At 36.5% G+C, this 26,116-nt stretch overlaps 1 protein-coding gene across 9 annotated transcripts in view; it reads left to right on the forward strand.

The window, feature by feature from the left end:
- The window catches only part of LOC116431258 (glutamate receptor ionotropic, kainate 2), a 206,837-nt gene that overhangs the window by 40,900 nt on the left and 139,821 nt on the right, over window positions 1-26,116 (forward strand). For all 9 annotated transcript variants that reach the window (XM_031986396.2, XM_031986397.2, XM_031986398.2 and 6 more), the window contains one exon: window positions 22,853-23,014. In XM_031986396.2, coding sequence (XP_031842256.1) covers window positions 22,853-23,014 — 162 coding nt within the window. The remainder of the gene's footprint in view (window positions 1-22,852; window positions 23,015-26,116) is intronic.

Genomic DNA, 26,116 nt, shown 5'->3' on the forward strand with positions numbered 1-26,116 from the left:
CTCAATGAATTATTAATTCTCCCCAACTCAAGTCACTTCATTTTTTACCTTGTATTAATCAAACTTTCAATATTACTCTCGTTCGTACATTTCATTGACATTAAGAATTCAGTGGAAGCTGAAAATTATATTATATAATGATTGGCCCGAGAACTTTTATTCACTTTAATCATAATTCAATCAAATCATATATTTTTCATAATTACGTAATTAACTAAATCACACATCTATTTTCACATCGCATCACATATAATTATATTCAGACATCAATCGATATATTAAAATTCTACACATATTTTTACAAGAAACAAATAAAAAGAAATTTTCCATTTTTCAAACTAACAATATCCGCTGTTACCTTTTTCTAATATACAGTGAGTCACAAAAGTATTCGTGCCTCCTCAACTGCCGAATTTAAGCGATTGATATTCGTTTACAATGTAAGTTTCAAAGTTCTTATTAACGGGAATGTATGTTGAAATTACGATGCTTTCAAATTTAAATATACTTTATTGCAAAACAACATGGCAATATAATAAGAATGTAACTCTACGTATACAGGAAGAAAATTGGTCCTAAAGCCGGATGATTTACATCGTCTCAAAGATATTATAAAATGCAAAGGAGACCGAATCAAATATTAGTTATTAATACATTAATTGTATTTTTAGTATAATTTGTATAAGTACAAAAACTCTTGTGAGACCAATTTTTTTCCTGTTTACATAAAATTATATTTTTATTATATTGACACGTTGTTTTTCAATAAAGTATATTTAAGTTTGGAAGCATCGTAATTTCAACATACATTCCTGTTGATAAGAACTTTGAAACTTGCATTGGAAACAAATATTAATCCTTTAAATTTGGCAGTTCAAGAGGTATGAATGTTCTTATGACTCACTGCATTCAACTTTAGAGAAGCTATTATTATTTCCAAATACTTCAAGTGGAACGTGTCAACAATCCATCATCCGTCAGCTTGTCGAGTCAGTCTTATATTGCGAATTCGTTTTCAATATCTCGATCGACTGTCACGAAATCGGTGCTGAAGAAAATCCGAGCATCGCATTCTTTATGACATTCTTCTCCAAGCCGTTCGGATTCGATCGGCTGAGGTGCGAACTCAATTTCCCCTGTTACTTGGGGTACTCTCACGCAACCGTCTCCGGAATATCGGCGCGCGCTTAGATGCACAGCGCCGCGCAACAGACTGGAACTTGCGAAAGGCTGATTTTGTATTCATGGAAAGCATCATGAGTATTTGCTGAAACTCGACACAGCTTGTGGGCCCAGGGACACGTCATGTACTCGCGGCGAGCTTGGCCGACAAGCAAACGAGGAGAAGGACCGCTGATCGAACGCTGTAGATACATCTTCCCGGTTATTGGATTCCTATTGGATTGTCTAGAATACCAGCGGCGCTTTCTATCTTAATGTTATCGCGGGAATACTCACAGAATCCGGGAAATCAATTTTCTTATTCCTAGCAGAACAACCGTGCCGAGCCGGAAACATTCAGAGACGTTTACACGTCGCGAAATGCAACTGCATTGGATACCATCTTTGCGTTATCATTTAGAATTCGATGTGTTTCACAATTGGCTACCGTTTGTTTGGTTGTTAGTAGACTATCTTTATGAAAATTCAAATTTTTACTCTTGATTAGGTGCGAAAGTCTTTTTCGATCCAAATCGAAATTAATATTTCCTGCGATCTCTTTTAAAGGGTAGATGAAGGTTAAGAAGGTTAGAAACATTGAATTACGATGGAAAATTGTTTTTTCTGAACAATGCTATGAAAAATAATAGAGTTTGCATGTATTACATGTTTTACTGCATTGTGTGCCACTTTATATTTTCGAATTTCATCCTAGTTTGTCTAATTATTAAATTCGTAAAAATTCATACTTGAATGGAAGACCATAATCTTAATATTCCATGTGTTCCTTCAAATTTATCTTTTTTTTCAGAATTTCATATTTTCAAATTTTATTATTATATATATATGTCACAGTTTACTTACTGTTTAACACATTATCATTCATGAAATTTTCGAAATTTTTAACACTGGAAACGTTGCATTTTCTGGTTGGAGTAATTCATTATTTACTACACTGCTATAAATTGAATTTACCGATGCACGCCACCGGCTGGAATCATTTGGTCGCTCGTATGGCGAACAATGAACTCAAATATTATAGCTGAAACATGAATGCGTGTTTGAATTTTCATTTAATTCGCTTCGGTCTGTGAAATGGAATCGAATTGATCAAGTTAAAATTTTGTTTGCCTTTTATCTTTTTGTTTTCTCCGAATCACGAATACCAGCATCGATCAGACATTTTCGAGTGGAAGTGAATGTTCAATTGAATGCAGAAATTAGAATAGGAAATCGATGAATTTAACATCGCCGCAGAAGTATAGAAAAGTTCTGAAACGTTGAATCGATTCAATTGCAGTCTCCGCAAATGAGGGGACCGCGAGCTAACAGCTCGGACAGTTGGCTCATCCGTCAAAGTATTACCGTTTCACAACCTTATATTTCCATGCTTAACACTCACGTCATGGCGCGAGCAGGTTTTAACCCTCATCCGACCGGCCATTGATCGCTGCTGGCACGTTTGGACGGCTCGTGTCAGTCGTCGATTTTATATGGCATTGTTCTTCAGCTGCCGAGGAATTTGCGAAATTTTTTCCTCTGTAACTTTGACTGGCAGACAGACAGCGCTGTACATGTACGTTTTTATTACCGACACCGCGTGTTCCGCCGAATTTATTAATATTTGAACGAGATCCTTCTGGCGACATATCCACTTGTTTTGGTCTTCGATCCCGATCGAAAAGTAACAAGCGGCGCGATCGTGCTTTTTTCGTTTCAGCTCAGAAACTGAAATAGGCTTTCGAATTTTCACATAAAAGAATTCTAAATAGTGCAATCGTCAATTCTTCCATTTATAACCAGGTAAGAACGAGAATAAAAATAAATAATTAGAAAGAAGACGAATTAATAAATTTCATTTGACTAATAAGTTGATTGGCACTAAAACGGTTAAAGTAGTTCGTGAGGTCCCATAGCTCTTTCGACGAATTAACGTTGGCGGAGCTCGTTGAAAACGAGTTGAAAGTAAGATTGACCGACAATATACTTGGTGGTAGTGTAACTGAATTTATTGCCGATTATCTGTCGAACCAGGATTGACTGACTCAGGCACAGTGCGGCTAAACGTCGGTTTTCTGAGCAAAACTCAATAACTTAAAAAGTATGAGTGATACAAAAAAAATGCTTCAGACAGAAGTTGTAAGGTATAAAGTTAAACATATGGTGGTCATGTTTTTTTTACATTATAGGAATATTATGAAGTTTTTTAAATGATAATATTTTGTGTTTCAATTCAAATATTATATAAACAGAGAAACGGGATTTATTTGCACAAAATTTTTATTTTTAAAATACAAGTCATTTTGTATAACAGGGACTACTTAACAACACATTGGTAACCTTAAATTTTCGTTATGTGAATTCTCGAATTTGGAGATTTTGTCCACAGGCGGTCGTACTGTGCGACGGTAGGAAACCAAGTGACGATTTTTACCAATTCGAAAAATGCCCTCGATTAGGGTTGTAATTATGGTGGGCATTTTCTTGGCTCATGGTGTTCAACAGATGTAGAAACGGTCTGGAAGATTTCTTTCAAATTCACGTATAATTTTTGCCATTTCTTGAGTGAACAAATTGTATAGAGCCATTATTTCTGTAACATCTATACATGTTATGTTTTTATCGGAAACAGAAATCACATCCAATGTGAGTTGATGTTTGATTTCAAATTTAATAAATTGAAATTTATGTGCGTGTAGAATGTGTATAAAATTGAGATGATATAGATAGATATTTTATGGAAAATAAATACTGGTTCTGTGTGCTATATATGATAGGGTCATTTTGTACATTATTATATAATATTTATTATATTTATATACTTATATATTGTTTTGAACGAAAATAGAATTTTTCAACAGTACGAGAAATCAAATCATTACTGTGAATCGAAATCCTGCATTCGTTCGTCCACGTCACTATTGAAGCATCCGACATCCGAGATTAACATGTGACAACCCATTTGTTCTGTAGTGGATATAAATTGGTTTGTTTGTATTACAACATGTATTTGTAGTTCCTTTAATTCACTGATTTTTTTCTACCTACCTGAGAGCATAATTTAAATTAAAAGTAGATTTTTAAAATATGAAAGAGCAGCAGTGAAAAGTGTGAAGGTATTTACCATTTCAATATCATAATTAACTAACTGTTGTTAAACTACATAATTATTATTGCAAATTAATAAAATATAATTATTTCCTGCTGTACCTAGTATTTTATTAATTAATTTGCAGTAGGTATTTACTTTTGATGAACGATTTCCTTATAAATGTATTCTCCATTTTTAATTATTATTCTAAATTATATCAAACATTACTTCGGAAAAAAGATTCTTTGAGTGTACGATTAATAAAAATTCCATGGGGCTTCGAAATGCGACATGCATTAATTAAACACTCAATTACTAATTTCTCGGCTAGTGAGGCAGATGAAAGTCGGTCGATCGTCAGCTGACGAATTTCAAGAGTAATCAAACTCATCTCTGGTCATGACAGACTTGCCGTTACGCTTTGTTTGTAGCAAACTCATCAATGAAGCTAATTTCGAGATGTATGTAATGCAAACGGTCCTCGGCAACAGCCGGATTTCAGTGGTTGCGTCGGAAATTCTCGTGCATGTTCCGAATTTTATTTGCTATTGATGGCAATCGATTCTTGAAACAAAAAGATTATTATTCTTATATTTGTCTTTTACACTGTCCAATTAAAATTCAACATTTTCTGATAACCTTCTTGTCATTACGAAATTACAATTTTATGTTTCTTCCTTTTTAATAAATCTTATATATTAAGCTTATACATGTGTTCGATTGCTGAAAGAATAATGTATGAATGAGTAAATGAATTTATTGCTGTATTATTGTTTTAATTTAAATGTACGATGCGCGGTGGGTTTATAATTCTTTTAACATTTTTAATTGAATAGTAATAAAATAACTTTGTCTAGTTTCGATCACAATTAAGTTCACAATTCTTTTTGCAAATTTTTATGAATTAACCATGATGATGACGGAGTCATTGGATAACAGTTTAACGACGATATTGTCAAATAAAACTTCTTTTCAGACATTTCCGAATAACTCACAAGTTTTCTCTTAAGAAGTTAAAACTAATCATGTTATTCTTGTGGCACATGAACCATTATTATAAACCATTAGCGGAAAAATTAGGAAATTAAAATCATTACAAAAATTCTTTCGTCTTTTAAATAGTTTATTCAGTACACTAAAATTCACTTGACACTTTTGATCGCAAGGAATATTGCTCCTGGATATTCTGGATAAATGGATTACCCAAACCCACTCACCGGAACTTGCTCATAAAGAAGATACAACCACGGATACAGGCTTGATAAACACTGAACGAGGGTGAGGGGTTTGAATCTCAAATCGACCGTTGTTTTCTAATACTCATAAATCACACTGGTTGTATCAGCCGCGAGAAAGTTTAATCTCTGATTAAACTCATTTCGCTCTTCTAGAAAGAAAAAAGAATTCAATCGGAATCTTCTGTGCTATACGCTCCGAAATGGATTTGTTCGAGATACATACGATGACCAGGTTTACAGTACAGATGTCAATTTTGTGCTTTTTCCGTGATTAACGTTTCACTGCACGTTTCGCAGTTTTCTCTCTGTATATTTTGTTTTCGTTCAGTACTTACGTTTACTGTGTTAATTCCATAGCTCACAGAATAAACTCATAAAAGTTTCTTAATAAAATTCAAATATCTTCTAAACTAATCAATGTCCAATACAAGTATTTTAATATTTTCTCAGTTAGAATAAACCGAAATTATCATATACATAATTATAAATATCTAAAAATGATTATATGAGTAAAAGTAGTAATTAATAGAATAAGTATTATTGAATTAACTAGTTAACTGCGTTCCACGAGTATACACGTCATCTTAAAACGCAAGATGATAGTAATTTTTCCAGCGATAAATTATTTACTTTTTCAGATAAATGTGTAATTCTTCTTTTTCAAGTTAAATTTCACAGTTAACTAGTTAAAGACGATGTTCTACTTTTTACTGCATTAAATCTATACCTAATCACTTACACAAAACTATTGGTAAACTATAACATAAGTATAGAAAACTATAATTAATTATATTAAACTATATATAATTATACATATTAAGCTCATCACGAATGGGGTCCAACAGAAACAAATCACTAATCAAATCAGTATCACCACTTTCTTACCTGAAACGCATAGTCTGCCTCTGCAGAAATGAAAACACAGCACGTTATACAGAACCATAGCTTCAAATTACAATACACATTCTGCGGCTCAAATTCCTCTCGGTGGAGGGAATAGATTTCCACAGATCTGTCCGGATGTAGGATAACACGTCGACATTCCGAGGGAATTTACAAACGGAGCAGACCGGTTGTAATCGATGCGGCTAGTTAATGAGACCAATTTCGATGTACAGACCTAGTGACAGGGAACAGCTCTCGTCCTCGGCGGTCGGTTGTCCAGGACGGCGGACCAGTCGAATTTTCATCCTAGCAAAATTCCTCGATGGCCAGAGGGCCGCGAACTACTAACGAGTCGCATTAGTTTAATAACTCGGTAGCTGCGTCTAGGAGAGACGCTCCTGGTGTGCTCGACGATAAACTCCGACGCGTCCGGGGCGGTGCGGCGCGGTGCGCGTAAACTATTAATCACTTGGTCCCCGGCCATTAATTACGCTGGTCCGAAATTCGTTCTTCCCGCCGCAGATTCGGTCGGACTTATATTCACGCCGCCTAGCCAGATGAATTCGACGCTTACACTGGCCCAAGTTCACTTGTATAATACCTCTATCACTTGATGGCTAGGCTAATAATGCGGGTCTAAGTGATCGATTTTCATTTTTTCTCGTCCCATTTTCGATAGAGTAGAACCCCGATTATTCGATCTAATTGAGCCCAGAGTTTGGATAAATGGAGAGTTGACTAAAAACTTTAAGTATATTTGTTAAATTCGATCACACGTATTGCGAGGTTTAGTTTGAACTGAATTATTGAGTTTGAATTGAACCAAGACTCTGGAGAATTTAACAGGGTAATTGTCAATCACTTCGATCGGAGTGTTTTTTTAATATTAAGGAAATGTAAGGGCGGTTTAAATAATGATACAGAATTTCGGTCAGGATGAATACTTTATTTTACAAGACCGACGCGTTCACGACTATCGGAAGTTTCCGTGTTTTGACTCTCTCAATGCTTTTACCCGCCAAAAAAGATGTCTTTTCCCGCTTTTCCGCTCCTTAAGAAGGAAGATCCGCGCCCCACTCCTTTTTAAGGAAAACCCCAGCGTTGCCGGTTTTCCGAGGCCTGATCGTTGTCGCCCTAAGCGAGAGGGGGTGAGCGCGATTGGGTCCTTTCCGCTTCTTACCGTTATAAGGGCTCCAAATGCTTGGGCCCCGGTTTATGGCGGTACCTAACGGAACACGGTTCTCGCAGGCTCTTACAAAAATAATAAATTACTCTCAAAATTAAATGGAGGTATGTATTAAGTACTCCACTGCTGTATTATGTTTGAACAAAAATAGCACAGTTAATAACTAAAAGTATTACCGACAGCCAACCTGTTTGATTCCGGAAAGTAACAATTCGATTAATCGAGGTCTTATTGTATTCATTTTTCATTCGCTGATTGACTAGAAATTCAAAATACATTTGTGAAATTAGATCATATATACTATGAGGTGCAATCTGAACTTTTGAATTATTGGGTTCCAATTGAATCAAGACGCTAGACAATTTAAATTGCCGAAAATAGCGACTGTTTAATCGAGGTTTTATTGTAGCAATTTGCTATTTATCAGTATGGTTTCCAATCGAGATTTTAAATAAAGTACAAAGTGAGAAATCACTGGGTCCCCTTACGCATCAATTGGTAGACACAGAATAACATTATCGGTTTCTATTTGCGTCTTTGCCGAGTTGAGAGGTTATACGTCACGTTCGCGTTGTTTCTTCTCATAACCTCCACCGAACAGGTTGGGGTGAAATAAATATTCTGTATACTTCATTTTGGAAACTTTCAACGTGTCATCGTGTTACAATATTATGATTTAATACGATACGCAGATTACTTGTTAGTAGAAAAGTTTACTTTAAAGCAGAATTTTGTATGGGAGTAAAATAAGATAGTCGTGTTACTAGGAATTAAACTTATTTGTTTGTAGTTTCAAATTCTAATAAAATTTGACACAGTTATATCATTACTGCGATTGAAATTGATACACACACTAAATTATGTATTATAATTGTTAATAGACTTTCTTGTGAAATGATTAATGATTAATCATAATACTACTTTCGATAATTAAAGAATTGAGGAGGAAACAAAGCATAATATTTAAATTTCTATCTAGGAATATATACATCAACAGTCTGTAAAAGTATCTTCGCTTTTTACGGTAGTAAATACGCTATTAATTATTATAGTGCAGTTGACAGTAGGGGCTGCTTTATCAATCCTTTACTTGCTATACGTCAATATCCGTTAATCAATTAATATCTCGCATGCAGTTGTACGCAGTTGTGATGCCATATCGGTAAACATATCGATTGTTATTCGTGTTCTGTTTGACGCTTTGCACGACATGCTTGAACGTTGGCATTGTGATTTTATCAGTAATATTAAATAGATGCTGAATATTGAAGACACCAATAAAATGAATGAATCCTGTTCTGGTGACGAGATTCGAGTGCACATATTGTATACCTATTATTGCAAAACTCTTATCATATTCTATAAAATTTCATTTTTAGAAATTTGTTTAAAATTTGGTTTAAAGCTTTGTTTGAACAGTTTGAAGTTCAAAATTTTCGAAGTTTTATATACCTGTCAGCTACAAGGAAAATGAGAACACTTATACGCAGACTACTCTATAACCTAAATTGGAATCAGTTAGTTTAATCCGCACTAAGTTAAACTAAACTAATCTCAAGTGAGGTGCAAGCACAGAAAAATTGAATCGAACCATCCCAAACCGAGCTAAACTAAATTAAGCTAAACTATCTTGAGCTAATTTAAAAAATATGTTCAAGGAATGAAGCTAAAACAAACTAAACAATACGAATAACCTAAGTACCCTAGATTTTGAAGATTCACCATCGCCATACAAAAACAAATCTGAGGAGGAAAACTGTTACCATAAATCGGTCATTTATTTCCCATCAACGTAACCCATTAGCAAAGCTTCTTATGTCCTTATAGTAACATGGTAGCCGAGTACATGTCTTCGCATCTCGATCTCCCCGTCAGCATGTCGAATTTAAATTGCTATCGACCTTCTTCCTTCATACGACACCGTTTCCTCGTCCGGCACCGTTTCCGCGGAACGACAAGCGAAAACATAGGAAACTATCATCCCGAGCGTCCTTCATTGCTGAGACTGGAACTCTGCTGAGTGAAACAAAGAAACTCCGGTAGAAGATAAAACAAAGAAAGCGAAATGAAGTGAGGTAGAAAGCAAAGACGACGCTGTGCAAAAGATCGAAGGACAGAGAGGAAACTAGAATAAATGAGCGAAAGAAGGAGAAAAACTAGAGAGAAGAAACCGAGACACAATTGTCATGTAGTCTCCGAGGTGTTTTGAAAATCACTCTCTTCCGAGGAAAGCCTGTCCTCTGCGTCTTCTCGCTGCTCTGCCCGAGAAATATGAGAACTGAGGAAAAAAGAATCGGCGTGAAAGTCAGCCCGACAAACGGATGAGTAGAGGAGACACTGGTCGAGGAGAGACAGAAGCAGGAGACGGGGGAGATAAGAGAACGAACGAAGATGAGAGGCAAGATCCCCCCGGAAAGTGGAGTAAAAGTTTTTGCGAAACTTTTCCATTCAGTGAAGACATTATACCCAGTGCAAGAATCCCACTTCTGTGTTTGAGAAGTTGCTGGTTCTGGAACGGGAGAAAACGTCACTGGTTTGCTAGACAACGGAATAGAGCTTCTAATTGCCGATCCAATTTTTATGAGTCTCGTAGCGACCGCTTTCGGATTGTAGGTTTCGAATAAAATGTAATCGATGATACTGGACTTACGAGGGACTTATCGAATTAGGAAATTCAAGAAATTATGGAACTTTGTGTGAAACTTGTGTGTTTGTGTGGGGTAGCATAAGTCAAGCCTAATATATTGCAATTTTTTTCGTGACGAATTTCACTTTGAAGGCGAGAAACCACCTCTTGAAGAAAATGCAAATTTTATCTTTCCTGTGAATTATCTTGAGAACGGTAAAAGATAGCGAAAAAGAGGTTAAACAAAAAACACATTGTTGTTTCACGTCTATAAAATTGCACAATAAAATTTTTAAAAAGGGTTGGCGGTGGAGGTATTTTGAAAAATTTTATTTTGCAACTTTATAGACGTGGAAGAACAATGTATTTTTTGTTGTAATCTTTTTACGCTATCTCTTACCGTTCTCAAGATAATCCACAAGAAAGAAAAATTTGCATTTTTCCAATGGATGGTTTCACCCCGACAAAGTGAAATTCGTCACGAAAAAAATCACAATATATTAGGCTTGACTTAGATTACCTATGTACAAAATTTCATAATTTTTTGAATTTTCGGGTTTGATAATAATTTCCCTTGTTAGCCACGTTTCGTTTATACGCAAATTGTCTCGCGTGCATGTCATTTGACAATGATAAACAAAGAATATATTGTATGTTTTATAAATTCATGATTTCGTTTGTCTTCCTTTTATGCACGAAATAATGCAGAATATGGTGTTACACAAACAGTTACGTCGCAATATTTACAAAAATATCTTAAACCTTCACGCGTCTTCTTTTCTTTTCGCACAAGACACAGAGTTTTGTAGATCCGCGTTTGTCTCTCGCGGGAGAAATTTTTGCCGTGCAACGTCGTGATTTGAAACGGAGCGACAACTTATTGCGACATTTCTTTCCTCCACGACCAAAATTTTTTCCGATGTGGAACACTTTTCTAATAATCCAGAAAGGGAAAGAAGCTACGCGAAGAAACGCGTTTGTGAGCAACATTTTGCGATTATTTCGCACGAAAGGCAAATAAAATCTCTTATTTTTAAACGTATAAAGTAGTCTGCATTCGGCGTCTCTAAATTCTTTTCCGTTCACCGATGAAATCACTCGTGAACTGATTTTTAGTCGAGCCGTTGGACAGCATGCCTCTGTGTTTGAATATCACGTATCCTTTTCTGATGGAGAAGGACATAGACGCGAACGGTTTAATCGGGTTTTATGACGGATCAGTCTCGGGTACAGTGTTTTTTTTTTGCGAGGCGCGCCTTGAAACGCGAACGATGAAAAAGCGGAGCGGATAGAAGCGTGGCCGATCGATGACGGCGTACTTGTTCCGTCAGTGACGCTTTCGCGCGATTCCCGTAACCCTAATTCAAGCTGATCGAAACCGTACCGGTGTGAGTTACTGCCAGCCGGTTTCTGGGACGGATTTCCGATCGTGGAGCTCTGTTATCCGACGAAGTCGATACGTCTTGCCACGCGGGCCGGCCGTCGGGCTCGCGGACGATAATTTCGGGCCATTAACGTCGCGCCGCGTGTCGCCTATCCCGTTCCATTAATCATCCGCGTTACCGCGATTTTTGACAGCGAGACTGTTACGCTCCGTCGATGCTCCGGCGTGAGCAATAGCGACGGTGATTGGTCGATCAATTTGGTACGAGGATTTAATTTATTGGAAGACAGGACCTCGTAATACAAGATGAAACGTTGAAATATTTTCTTTTCGATATTAATCACTATTTTTTTAATGTTCTTTAGTTTAGAGGTATTTTACTACTTTTTTTATGTCCTAAATGACTGAAAAGGAATATTTATGAGAACAAATTTGGGAAGATTGGCCGATCAATTTGGTAGGTTATTTGTTGGATGCTGGAATCGCGTAATAGACGATGAAACGTTGTAATGTCTCATTTTTGGTATTAACTCTTTGCAATATGATTTCTTTTACAATTGTGCTTGGCAAAAATGGTTTATTGTTAATAATCTAGTAGAGAAAGAAAAAAATTGCATGTGAATTCTATGTTTACGTTTACTCTGAAGTATCACAGTTGGCAATAGAAAAGTAATATTTAATTTCGACTTCACAGAATTAAGTGACATTTGTGTTTGTTAAATTCAAGGGGTAAATCACTGTTTTTTAATGCTTTTTATTTTGGAGGTATTTTATTATTTTTTCGTATCAATTGGATGATTAAACAGAAAAATGTATGCAAACTTAGGGATCATTTATAAATAAGAAACTCTAAATTTGATAATCTATACATTACTTTATTAAAGTATGTTGACGTTTTTTAATTTTTTAAAGTCTTTTGGTGCGATTGTCCGTGCAAAACATTCTGAACTTATGTGGAGGTATGCATTAACGATTGGCATTATAACGGAAACCTGTAAAAACATATGCACCCTTACATATGTATGTATATGCGCATATCATTGTGTGCATTAAAGGGATAACACTTTTATACTTCGCTCATAAATTAGTCTCCTTCATTGTATAACGTACATACATGTATATTAGTCAATAAATACAGACATACGTTTGCATTCACGGGCAGAAACGATGCACTAAAAAGTAACAGTGGATATTTCTGCTCATTAGTTCCGGGATACCTGTTCTTTATGAAGGAAACATGCTATCCTACAAGAAGCTGCAGTATTGTACATTTAAATTCTCGAACTTTTAAATAACACTGTGGAACAAACTTTGACCTATGTTAGTTTTTGTAATAACCACTATATGATTCTTATAGACTTCCTTACCCTAAATACGAATCCGAAAACCAAATTGCTGGGTCAGGTCGAGTTTTCGAAAAAACTGGGGTTTTGTAAAAACGGTCGAATTTTTCAGAAAACCAAGTGTTACGTGAAAACTAAAAACGATAGGTAGTTAAAGTTTATCGCAGAAAATAAAGGAGACTTGCCTGAACACGTAGCTATAAAAATTTTGAATTTTGCGTATCATTAAATGTTTGTAAATGATGATCAAAATTTTAAAAAGGATAGATGGGCGTACTTTGTATGCACTTCTGTTACATTTCTACGAAGAGTGGGTTGGCTAACACGAATTTGCTATGCACCATTGGATTCTACAGACATTTCTAAAGAGGAACCCCCCGCTGGAAGTGTGAGAACAAGTTTTCTTTGGGACAGGTTATGAAAATGTCCGTGAAGAGCGCGTGCACGGAACTTTGACGCCACACAGCCATCGCTCGCCGGCCACAGGTATGCAGGGCCGTAACTACGCGCTGTATACACGTGCACCACGATCACTTCTTATATATATATATATATATATATATATATATAATGTTTAATTGTTTATAATATATTGTTTTTAATATTTCCGTTTTAAATAATTTGCTGTGTAATGTGTGAATACACACATACGAGTAATATTATTACGATGATTAACACTAAAACTATCGAATCAGTCAAGATAGCCTAAAATGTTTTTGAAAATTGATTAAGTTTACTGGAACTGTAACGAATATTCGGGTATACTCAGTAGTTTTAGTGTTAACTAAAAAATACTTCAGTAAACATCCATTCTAGATCCTACTTTGTGTGATAGCTTTTTACGTCAAATTTAATACTCTATTTGAATTCAGAATATCATTAGATGTACCTTGAAAAAACCGATTACAATGATGTTTTTCCTTTATATTATATTGTATTAAATTATTAAATTAAACATCAAATTATTTAAAATAGAACGATCGTGAAAAGCTTTCTTATAACTATTATGAAAATTTATAAATAAATTAAACATTATATATACATATAAGAAACAACGCATAGTCACGGACCTTAATAGCTGTGGCCGGCGAGCGATGGCTGTGTGGCGTAAAAGTTCCGTGCATGCGCTCTTCACGGACATTTTCTTAACCTGTCCCAAAGAAATACTATTCTCACACTTCCCGCAAGGAAGGAACCCTCTTCAGAAATGTCTGCAGAATCGAATGGCGCATAGCAAATTCGTGATAGCCAACCCACTTTTCGTAGAAATGTAACAGAAGTGCATACAAAGTACACGCATCTACCCCTTTTTAAACTTTGATCATCATTTACAACCATTTAATGATATGCAAAATTCGAAATTTTTATAGCTACGTATTCGGGCAAGTCTCCTTTATTTTCTGCGATAAATTTTAACTGCCTATCGTTTTTAGTTTTCACGTAACACTTGGTTTTCTGAAAAATTCGACCGTTTTGACAAAACCCCAGGTTTTTCTAAAAGTGGACGTGACCCAGCAATTTAGTTTTCGTATTCGTATTTAGGGTAAGAAACTCTATAAGAATCACCTAGTGGTTATTGTAAAAAGCAAAATAGGTTAAAATTTGTTCCATAGTGTTATTATGATCATACATAACGTTCAAAAGAAGTTACCTGATGCTGAAATTTCATTTAAAGAGAAACACTGCTTCATATTCACCAACCTAACAACTATTCACAATTTTGGAGGTTACTTAAAATATGTGATCTTTCAAAATCAATATCTTTTTTCTGTTTACGGTGAAAGGAAAGTGCAGAGAAAACAAGCATCAATTCGCGTAATAATTCATCAAAGCAGGGTGGGTAGCACAGAGTTCCCAGGACGTACAGAGCAGCCAGCGGTTGTAAACTGTGTCGTCAGCGTTGTACGGCGTCCGACTGGCAAAACGACGTAAAGTTCGCAATGTCTCACGGTCCGCTGGAAAACTGGTCCATTCGTCGTACTCGTGCCAGGTCTACGCTCAGTCGATGCTGCGCATGGATCGAGATTAGTCGAAATCCTGAGAATTATTGTACGTTAAAGCCGTCACGCGTGGCCTCGCGTAATCCACACGGGACCGTCACCGGACTTGATATTTTTATCCGATCCAAATCCGCGTGAAATCGCGTTCCGTGTCTTTTTCTCATCGAAAAGACCCTTCGATCTCGAGTCTTTTAGCATTCGACTGATGCTTCATGGGTTCACGTTTTTTTTTATTTTTCCTGTTTTCTGCGTTCTCACAGCTATGTCGTTAAGTGAATGAAGAAACTGAAGAAAAATAAATAGGAAATAACTCTTGACACTATATTCTCTATATCTTCTTTATACGTTTTTTGGAAACTTTGTACCGAGCGTTTATATCCTGCGTATCTCTTTCTGTTCTGCTGTGAAATGTTAACTTATTTCTTTTAATTATTAAATTTATAACAAATAAATACTCTTGATTATTAAATTTTTGAGTGTTCAGTTTTAAAGCGATAAAACGTGGGTCTTACAATATTAGGTTGCGAGACTGTTAGCTTTAAATGTTAAGAATAGAAAAATTTCATTTAGTAATCCTGTCAATCGAGAAATTCCCCTTCTGTGAATTCCATAAGAGACATTGTTAAATTGTAGCGCCAGCTAAGGCGAACTTGTAACCATTGTAACAAACTTGCGTAACTCGGGGGACGGTTTATCGCGAAGAAGGATAGTTCCCTGGCTCGCAATCAAAAAGTTTGATCAATCCAGGAACGGAAACAGAAGAGAAGAGGTAAGCAGTCCCGGGAACAGAGATTGAATTTATCGCGTCATATCGCGAAATAACAAACTCGCTAACTGATAAAAGTAATCGAGAGGGCTGAGAATCCAGTAGCTGCGGTTAACGATGGAGACCAGCATGTGAATGGAATAACGGGAACCCAGCTCTAGAGCGGGCACATGATTTTTAACTCGAAAACACAGGCAAATAACTTCTCCCGCTCAGTTTCATGCAATTTTATCGCAAGAATATATAACTTGATAAAAGAATTAAGATATCGTCAGGGAAAATTAAAATGGAACGCCCAAATTTGAAATTTTAATTTATTCAGTTTTACTATAGCTTATTCGACATGGCATATCCGTGTATATTAGCTGTAGCAAGAAACTATTAGCCTAGTAATTTATTAACTTATTAACAATGTAAAGTTACGTTGTTAATAAAATAGATGTTCAAGCACAAAATGCACTTATTCAAAATAGTGCATACAATGTTGTCTCTCCCAGGAACAAAGCAACAAAATTTTTAGTTAAATTCAATTCATGGACGTCTTAACGATACTATCGATTTATCGAAATAATATTTTGACATCAATAGGCCCCACACCCGACGTGGGCATAGGTACAACAGGTGACGGGTGCAGAAACAGCCGAAGTCCTACGTGCATCGTAAAGAAATTTGCCAAACCTCTCCTACCTCTGTCGAATACCATCAGCCAGAGAAATCCCCACCATAATTGTAATCCCCTAAAGGGGGATGTTTCCGGAGTTGATAAAAATCGTCACTTCGTCTCCAACCGTTGAGACAGTCAAGCCCGGTTTGACATTTAACTTATAGCGGCGAAAGCCTGATCTCTTTCCAGCATCTAGACCTGTGTCTAGCTCAAGCTGACTCAACAAAATGTATTCCAGAGAAATTATGCCAAAAAATGGAAAAAAGTACATTGGCCTTCGGAACTAATATTTCTTGCACAATGATATCAACGAATGTAATAGTTCTTTCGATACAAGGACAGTCTACGATTTTGTCTGTATTTCTTCCAGTTGTCCCGATACAAGAACAGTCCGCGATACGTTTTATCCGCAAGGGAGACGCTCGTACCTATTTGAATTTCAAAGAGTTCACCGCGTTTCTTTTGTTCCGCGGACATCCCCGGTGATTTGTCGGCTATTCGAGCGAAGTAAACACGAGACGTTTCCCTCAGGCTTGTCCGCGGTTTCTCTCCCCGAGCCCGAAGGTCCTTCTTTTTCCCCGTGAAACGGCGCTAACTTCCGGCGCTCGTTAACCACCCGCCGGGACCGGGAAGTTAGCGGACTTTCCCCGCGGAACGCATGGAAATCTCCGGGATTCCGTCTGCTCACGCGATCGGAATCTAATTCACGAGTTCACGGGCCGCCCACCTTCCGATTAACTTCTTTTATGCAATTAGAGGCGAGGCAAACTCTCAGACACGGTTTCCCGTTTCTTTTCCTTCGCGACGGCGCTTCTGAAAACGAAATTGCATTCGGTCACGAGATATCATTGCCCCGTGGAATGCAATTATTTTTCTCATGTGAAACGGCGATGAAAAGTAAATGAATGCACGGAGGTGGGGGAATGGTTACCAAACGTCCTCACGCGAAAAACGTCGCCAGGTATATATTCGAGGAGGAAATTATTATGTGTTGTTGCGAAATTGCGACTCGCTGCAGCGAAGGAAGTGGAAAATTACGGGCGAAATTGAAGAACTTTTATATGTATTCCGAGCGGTTTTATTGGATTTGAGATATTGGGTGGTTTAGATGTGCGGAATGAATATGTTCTTATTATTATTGTTGATCGTCGTTTGAGTTCGGTAATCCGTGAGTTAGAATTATTCATAAATCATAATTATTAAATTGGAATCATAATTATTAAATTGTAAGTGAACCAAACTACAAAACCCGATTAAACGATTCCGGAGCGAACGATCGCGTTATTACATAGCCTATAGTGCTTACTTAAGATATTTCAGATTTATGTATCTGGCGTTCCCCACCATGCCGTGTACCGGGGCTCGTTCGTGGACGTAATCTCACAGAAATGGAGATTAACCTGCAAAAATCCCGGGCACCTTATCCTAAGCCCATAGGATTCGCGAAGATTACGCCTAAAATGGATGTGGGATAACGACGTTGATTTCTGAATACACGATTCTTTTACATTTTTTTGGGCGCCTTACAAATAAATTGGTAATTATACTTATTTCAGTTATTAGCGGAAAGTTGCATTCTTTTCCCATTGTTTTATTTAATACTAATACCTTATATGTATTTAATTAGAAGAGTACTTATTTATAATACTTATAAATTAACGTCAAGACATTAAAAATGTTCAACACGTATGTATTTATTTTAGAAATTTTCAGAAAGTACTCCTTAATATTCAGAATAAAAAATATACTTTAATAAAATTAAAGAAGATAGAAAATAATCTTAAAATATCTGTTTAGACAACATTAAATGATGTATTCAGAGTTTTTAGAGATTCATAGATGCTGTTGGTATAGTATGAGAAAACTCTCTTTTCATTACTTTTATCTAAAAATTGTTTATATAACCTACACGTTCAAGTAATAAACATATCTTTTGTTTCTTATCAAATTTTACGAGGCTATGTTAAATTATTTGAAAAGATGATTCCAAAACTATTTTTCACCCATACATACAATATAATTATTAACAGAAGTCTGATTTCAAATATTTGTGGAAACATGCATAAAAGAGGTTATAGAGTTGCGATATTTTCCTGCGGGAAAGCATCGGAGGTAAAATTTCCATTGAAGTTATTATTGGTAGAAAACTAAAAATAGTTACAATAACTTCTTCTGTATAGCTCATAATACATTTCATTTCATTTCAATATTAATTTATGTTAATTTTAGTTTACCTCGGGCATTAACTATTTTCGATACTTTGAAATTTACATTATTAACCATACTTCATCTCCATAACTAACAATAAAATTGCTTCCAAAATTCCTGTATTAAAATTTCCTCTAAAAAATACTATATACACAGAAGTTATAATTCAAGCATTCTCAACATTCCTCTCCAAAGAACCACAAAAATAGACGCATAATGAGGGATAAAAACACATTTCCACTATTCTCACATTCCCAATAGCTCCAGTAGCCCTGTAAAATACTTTCCCCTACAGGTTCATTAATAATTCACGAAAGATTTATGTATTTCTTCCCGGACTAAACCTCTAAATTCGTTTCCTTCGATGCTAGATTCAGGAACACCGTGCCAGCTTCATCCCGAGCAATAATTCTTGTCAAACGAACCTACGGAAAAACCACCCCCGGGCGGTCCGCCTACTTTTTAGTCGAACCCCTTTCCCCGTCGTTTAAACGCGAATGATAAAGCGTCGCCGTTAAGGGGATGCTCGTCCGGAGTCCGAAAGAAATCAACAGAAGAAACAGAGTGCATCTCTGCCAGGGGTGCCTGGCAGTACTTATCGGCGAGAAGCGAGAAACAGTTGTGGGCCGGTAGACCAGCCGACGAATAAGAGAATCCGGAAAGAAGTCGGTTATACACCGATAAATGGATTAGCAGGATTCACAAGCGGCAGATAAAACAACCGCAAAGAACTACCGTTGAGAGAGTTTAAAGATTCGACGAAAGAAGCAGCAACAGCAAGAGGGTGATTCGGTGTTGTAATATGACCCTAGCTTTTTCGTCTGTTTCTCCACTGACCAGTCGATTTATAGGATTCTTGTTTCGTAGTCTCCTGAGCTGGGATTACCGCTATTATGCTTCTTCAGTATTCTTTTTCCATCGCAAGTGTTTACTGTTCTTTGCTCTATTCAACAATAGTCTGTTAACAGTGAAAGAAAGGATGGGATACGGTGGGCACGGAAATGATGACACCTGCTCGAATTAGACCAAACTGGGCAGTTATTTTTTGGATTCGTTGTTGAAGATACAAGACATTCTTGCCAGTTTAATGACATGTCAGTTTTCAGTTTTTTTTTTTTTTTAATAAATAATGTTGTATAGGAATCAATATTGGTAATGGTCCATTCTATATATTTGTTTAAAATCTATTGACGACAATGTTATATACATATTTAGTGACGGTTTATTTATTTTGAATTATTTATTAGCACGTTTCGAATTGAAAAGGAGGAGGCTATTACTTTGTAGCATCTTACCAGAAGAGATTACCTAAGTAGAAGCCACTAACAGTAACGCGTTATATAATAACAAATTCAAATGTCAATACACGTTTCGCTGTCTTTTTTAGTGTAGAAAGCTTCAATATACCTGTTTACATCATCCCATTTCTATTACTCTTGTAAATCAGATAATCTTACCAATTTATAACATGATACTCTATGCAATGAGTACTACGAGCTAACATATTCAGCAGCTAGAACACCCTAACCTCGATTACAAATGAAGCCCCATTGGTCCAGTTCCTTAATTGATATTTAATATCCAGTTCAACCCTGAAGGAACACGCGTCATAGATGAAGCTTTTCTGTTTCATGCTCCCCTAGTGTCGCAATATCTATGTATGGCAGCATAGAAATTCCTTCTGATCTCCAGGAGCTGATGGAAAACATAGCGTTCGGAAAAAAGAGGATGCAGAAGAAAGGAGAAGTAGATCAAAGCGTGTATTATTTAAGCGTATCACGCCGCGAGTGCTCGATTATGGTTTCGCTATTTCCGTCGCCCTGGTGCATTGGCGAGCCCGATAGCGTAGCTAGGAGCTACAGCCTAGCCGAAAGTAAACTGTCGCATAGGAGAGAGCCAAAGGAAACTCGTCCATGTGGAAACCTCGATGAAAAACCGTCGCTCGTCCAATCACGAAGATGGCCTCGATTTTGATAGGGGTCAGACCGGGTCTTGTCAGACTTCCCCAGAAAATAAAGGTCTCGCAGAAATAGGATCTTTTCCGCAGGAAATTACTCGGGCCCACCCTTTGAAGGACATCTGCGAGACGGTACAGATATTTACATTTATACGAAACCAACCCTCGGGGTATGTGTTTTACCCCTAGGCTAGGATGTAGCTAGAAAAAAGGATCTGAATAACGGCCCCGACCCAATACCACAGGCTGTTTGTCATCGAATGGATTCCACGTTTATAGTTCACCGCTAATTAGTAGTCTAGCTGGCCAAATAGGGTATGTTCAATGGAACAATAAACGCTTTGATGTTTTTCTTTCGCTGCATTCATTTCTAGTTTGGTGAATTCAAACTGATTCATAATGGAGCGAGACAAGTTTACATTATTCTGTTTATTTGTGATGTTTCTTCGTATATTTCCTTTTTTCATTCGCATTGGATCAACAAAAAAGTGACATGTTCGTGCAGGAATTATCTATCGTTAGATTTCTTTTACAATTTAAGTAGGGTTTTGCAAGTTTGAATACCATAATCTCGTTGATATTGTTAATGTTCAGAATATATTTTCATTCAAATATGAATAATGATGGAATAAAAATTATGTAATAGAAAATATAGACTATCGATCTATATGCAAATTCTCATCTTCGTAAATTATTTTATGAAAATCACAATACAAAACAAATTTATTTTGGTGATTAAAAAATTGTTCATTTAGAAAGTAAAGTGATAATGTTAATATTTATCAGTATAAATGTTTGAGTAAATATCGAATTACCTGTCATTAAAGTGTTGCAAAAATGGGCAATTCACCCATCAAGCCGATTTCTTTCGTGCAGTTTACCACGAATTATCAGTTCAGTTAAATGAATAGGGTTCGCCTGATGGGACACCCGATGAAAGCAGCTTCGTTCCGATTACTAGTCCGTCATCTGTCACTGTCATAGCCGCGGGCCACTGGATTCTTGATAGCGGACCATCCACGGAGGGTGCTCGCGCCTGGAAATTGATAACTCACCGTTGTGCTCTACACCAGGCTATTTTTCAGCAACAAAAGAACGATTCTTCACCGCGCCACCATTCTTCACGGCAACCGATTAATACTTGCGTCCCTCTTAATTAATTATGCGAACGGTTGAACCGGCTATATTGTTTGTCTACCCATATTTCGAAGTTTCGTAGAAATTTTCAACAACAAAGCCACCATCCTTTTCTGAACCATGAAACTGTATGATCATCGATTGATGCTCGCATTAATGCTAATTAATTATTCAACCCAAATGAACTTAATATTGGTTCATGTCTGAATATTGTAAAATTTCGTAATTCTAAACTGTTTCTCCGGATTTTCCAAATTTGCATAATGTGCACATAGACTTTTCTGGCTAAATCATATGAAGATATATTCATCAAATGGGATGTACTTTTTATTTTTAAACGTTAAAGCAAGTGACATTTTTTCACGTGAAAATTTCTTTTCATTGTTATCAGAAAGGCAGCACTAATTTGTATAAGTATTTCTTAAGGCTATCAATGATAATGAGTCCATAATAAAACACAAATTCTGATATGTATTTTCCTACCAAGTTGACAGTGCTAGAATCAATAGTCAAATATTTTTCATTTTTCGTTTGTAAATTATAAATTACAATTTTCAAAGTCAAATATACAAAATGATTATCAAATAAATCAGTCTTTATAAAGTATCGCATATATCTCGCAGCAAGTGTTCTAATACCTGCGAGCGCGAGAGTATATTCATTTGTATATGTGCACCAAGTCCTTGACATGCTCGTGTCCACGGCCTCGCCGAGTTCCGAAGCATCGATCAGCAATTAGTAAATAAGTTTGCTTCGGCGCTCGAGTCACGATACAAGTCGAAGAATCTGACATTAAGCGCATAATAGACTCTCGATATGCAAATCGGCTGGTGGTGAACCGTTATCGAGTGCTTTTTCCATGAAACGGTGTACGGTCATGCGAGAAACGCAATAATGATGCAGACGTTGAACACAGTACGAGTTCGCTGAAACTTTGGAAAATTAACATTCATTATTATCTGCCCGACTGCACCGTGTTACCGTGAAAATTAATACGACAAGCGAAAAAGTTGTTTTGCACCGCTAATAGAATGTATCGGAGTGCACTTGTCCTTCGTTCGAAAAGAATAGCAGGATCAGCACGTTCTAAGCATATTGGCATGAAAAGGGTGCATTTTGATCGGGAATTCCGCCACCGTCGCGAAAACCATATTTAATGAACCACTCTACCGGCTGTTCTCACACGTATCGCCTGATTGTTTTCAGGTGCTATATTCACTCATGACCAAAAGGATAGCAGTACGGAGCTGGCCTTCAAATATGCCGTCTACAAAATCAACAAGGAGAGGCTCATTCTGCCAAAAACGACGCTGGAGTACGATATACAGTATGTGCCGAAAGATGACTCCTTCCACGCGTCGAAAAAAGGTGATTATTTGTTTCATTTTAATTCAGTATTAACACATTGCCGACCGCTAATGTTTCGCTGATATTTTTTACGGCAGATATTTTTTTTTTAAATTAGTATATATTTGAATGAACTTTTTTTATTTAGGCATGAGGAACTTTAACATTTTTTCATGTATAATGCTTGATAAAACACTTGTCTTTATGTAATGATGCGTTACAACAATTACAGATGTAGCAGGAGAATATATATATTAACTTTAGAACAGTAGCGGCTGTTAACCTTTAGCGAAAGTTTCTTCGCTACATATATTTATAATTTTCTAATGAAACATTATACCAATAGAAATAATATACGAATCAAGGAAAATTATTTTATTTCAATAGCACATTTTCTTATTTCAATATTGGTAATCATCAATGTAATGTGATTAGACATACAGTATTGAAGTAAAATAGTTTTATTCCTTAATTACAAACTAATTTCATAATTTTGTTATGCCAAATCAAATGCCGACTATGTAGTCTCTCGGACCTAAGGGTTAAAATCACTGATTTTAGTTTCTTTATTTTACTATTACTGTAGTCGTAAAGATATTTGTATCTGAAACTATTTAAAAATTGATATTTTTACTTACAGAAGCATTAAATGATTCTTAGAAACTAAACTAATTGTAGTCTTATAATTTGTACATGAAGATACGTAAAAATTATTGTAAATACTCGATAGTTCGAGTGTTAACGCGTTCGATGTTCTGCCAGCTCTAATAGTTTCAAGAGCTTAGTTGTTTTTCCTGCAGTAAAATATATCAAAATTGGAAAATTACCAGCGGCGCAGGTCTTTCAGCAGAACATCGCATAGTTCTAGTTCAGACGATACCCGCAGTCATACAGATTAAGAAATTTTTTGGCTTCTCGGTTTTACGTTATAGTCATGGACAACAATTATTTCGAGGTTCTGCCGTAGAACTACTACAACTTCTGTCGAAATCAATATTTTCACGTAGAAAAATACTACGTGTATTTAAACATTAAATGAATTAATCTAACCAAGTCGAAAACCAATATATTCGACGCTTTCTTTCCAAATTTCGCCTTATTTGTTCACTCTCCCATTACGAAAGCCTTTTGATCCATGCCACGTACCGAGTGTACGGATTTAATTAAAGCATTAATTAAAACCCTAGTATTAACGCTTTTATACATTATAAAACACGTCGCGCCAGTTATGAAATTGGATAAAAATTTTTCCTCTTAAACAAATTCAATTAAACTCTTCTTCATTACTCTGTAAGGAAGAACCTACGTACACATACAATTTTATACTTAATTCCTTCTCCCTCGACTATTTTCGGGTTATTAAAACTCTTCAACGGCGGGTTCTGTCTTCTTCCGCCTTCTTTCGTTTTATGCGTTGCCGCTTAGTTAAATTATTTAAAAAAAAGACGGGTTAGCAGGTGAACGATGGCGGTTCAGTTTTTTAAAAATTGTTTCAGTGTATCGGACGAGATGCTGCTTTAAGGAGAGAATTTATCATGGTTACGCGGTGTAAGCCGAGCAAGGATAACAAGGTTGCTCGCGGCGTCGTTATTAAAGTGGCATGCAACATCATTATCTTCTCTCCGTCGGCTGTCAAATATACGTCCCCGAGCAACGTCTAATTTAGTTTGAAATATACTTTAGAACGTATGACTAACTCGACAGCCGGCTTTGCTTTCGAACCGCTTCAACCTTGAAGTGGCTCCGGGAGAACTGAGCGGAACAGCAGAAATTGAGAAATACGTTACGACCACTCTTTGTTCAGTTTCGTTTATTTATGTGCCCGTCGAAATGTTTTCGACCGAATGGCTCAGTTTACGGCATCGTTAGAACCATATCACGCAAGTCTGTCTAACGCGCAGGGAAAATACGGTAGCCATTTCTCTTCCCGTGACAAATTCCCGTGTACCTGACTCGGGACACTTCCGCGAAGTCTGATTGATAACGCAAACTTGTTGACGAAATTTAATTATTAGCAATATTGCCTCGTCACCATATTTATTAATGATTCTATGCGCATCGGATTATATACGATCGAAAGCAATATTGAATTTTTTTTTTTTTAATTTGGTGTACTGAATTTCTTGAAAACCTATATTCTGTGCTAATTTTCAATCCTTTACCTTGATCTAGAGGTTTATGTTATATTGTTTTTCTTTCTCCCGTTTTTTGTTTCCTTAGTTATATATGTAATGTAATATAGATATAGAACATCTGTTTCTAATTAAAAACACTGAACACTGAAGTAATTTTCACATTTGTATAGTAACAATATGTATTCGTTAAAAATGTCTCAATCGAGTAAAACAAAATTAGAACTTAATTTTGGCAAGCTTCAAATGGTATACTGAAACGATGTATTGATCAATTCATCAAATACAGAAATCTACAAATTGTGCTGAATCGAGCTGCTCGAAGCTTTATCTTCGATAATTGTTTCCTACGAAAGTTCTGGACATTTGGATGTCTCCGTTTTAACCTCGCGTGTTATTTCATTCGACGAATGGTGCTCGATTCAGATTTTGTTGTCTGCCAGGCACCGGAGCGCGTGCTAAAAATTCACTATCCACGAAGTAATCCGTCAACTGGACTGATTTCGTTGCATGACACGTGTGTGGGTTACTTACGCGTCACTGTAGCTCTTCGTGGGAAATCACATCAGCGGATTTCCTCTTTTTTTTCGCCAGTTCTGGATCGTGTTTCGAATCGACGCGCGCGGTGTGCTCGCGCCACCTAGTTTTAATGCTCGAGTTTCCTAAAATCCTTTGATTGGACTTTCGAAACGAGTGAACAGATGAAACGACTCTTATGGATTAGAAACTTTTTTCATTTTTAGTGGTACGTTGTCACTGCCGTCCGACATCTACTTGCTTCCATCCAGTTTTTTCAGATAAGTCCATCCAGCTATCGTTTACCACGAGAAAGTCTAACAAACTGTTATTTCCATGAGGCAGATCGTTCGTGGCCCTCAGCCAGGAAGCACTCGTCCGATTTTATACTATCTTCAACGATTATGAAGTTTCTTCTGGCTATTTGTATCGATTAAATATAAAATCTTTGCTTCGAAATAGGCGCTTAATATCC

This window comes from Nomia melanderi, chromosome 9 (genome assembly GCF_051020985.1).
Source record: "Nomia melanderi isolate GNS246 chromosome 9, iyNomMela1, whole genome shotgun sequence".
Taxonomy (NCBI): Eukaryota; Metazoa; Arthropoda; class Insecta; order Hymenoptera; family Halictidae; genus Nomia; species Nomia melanderi.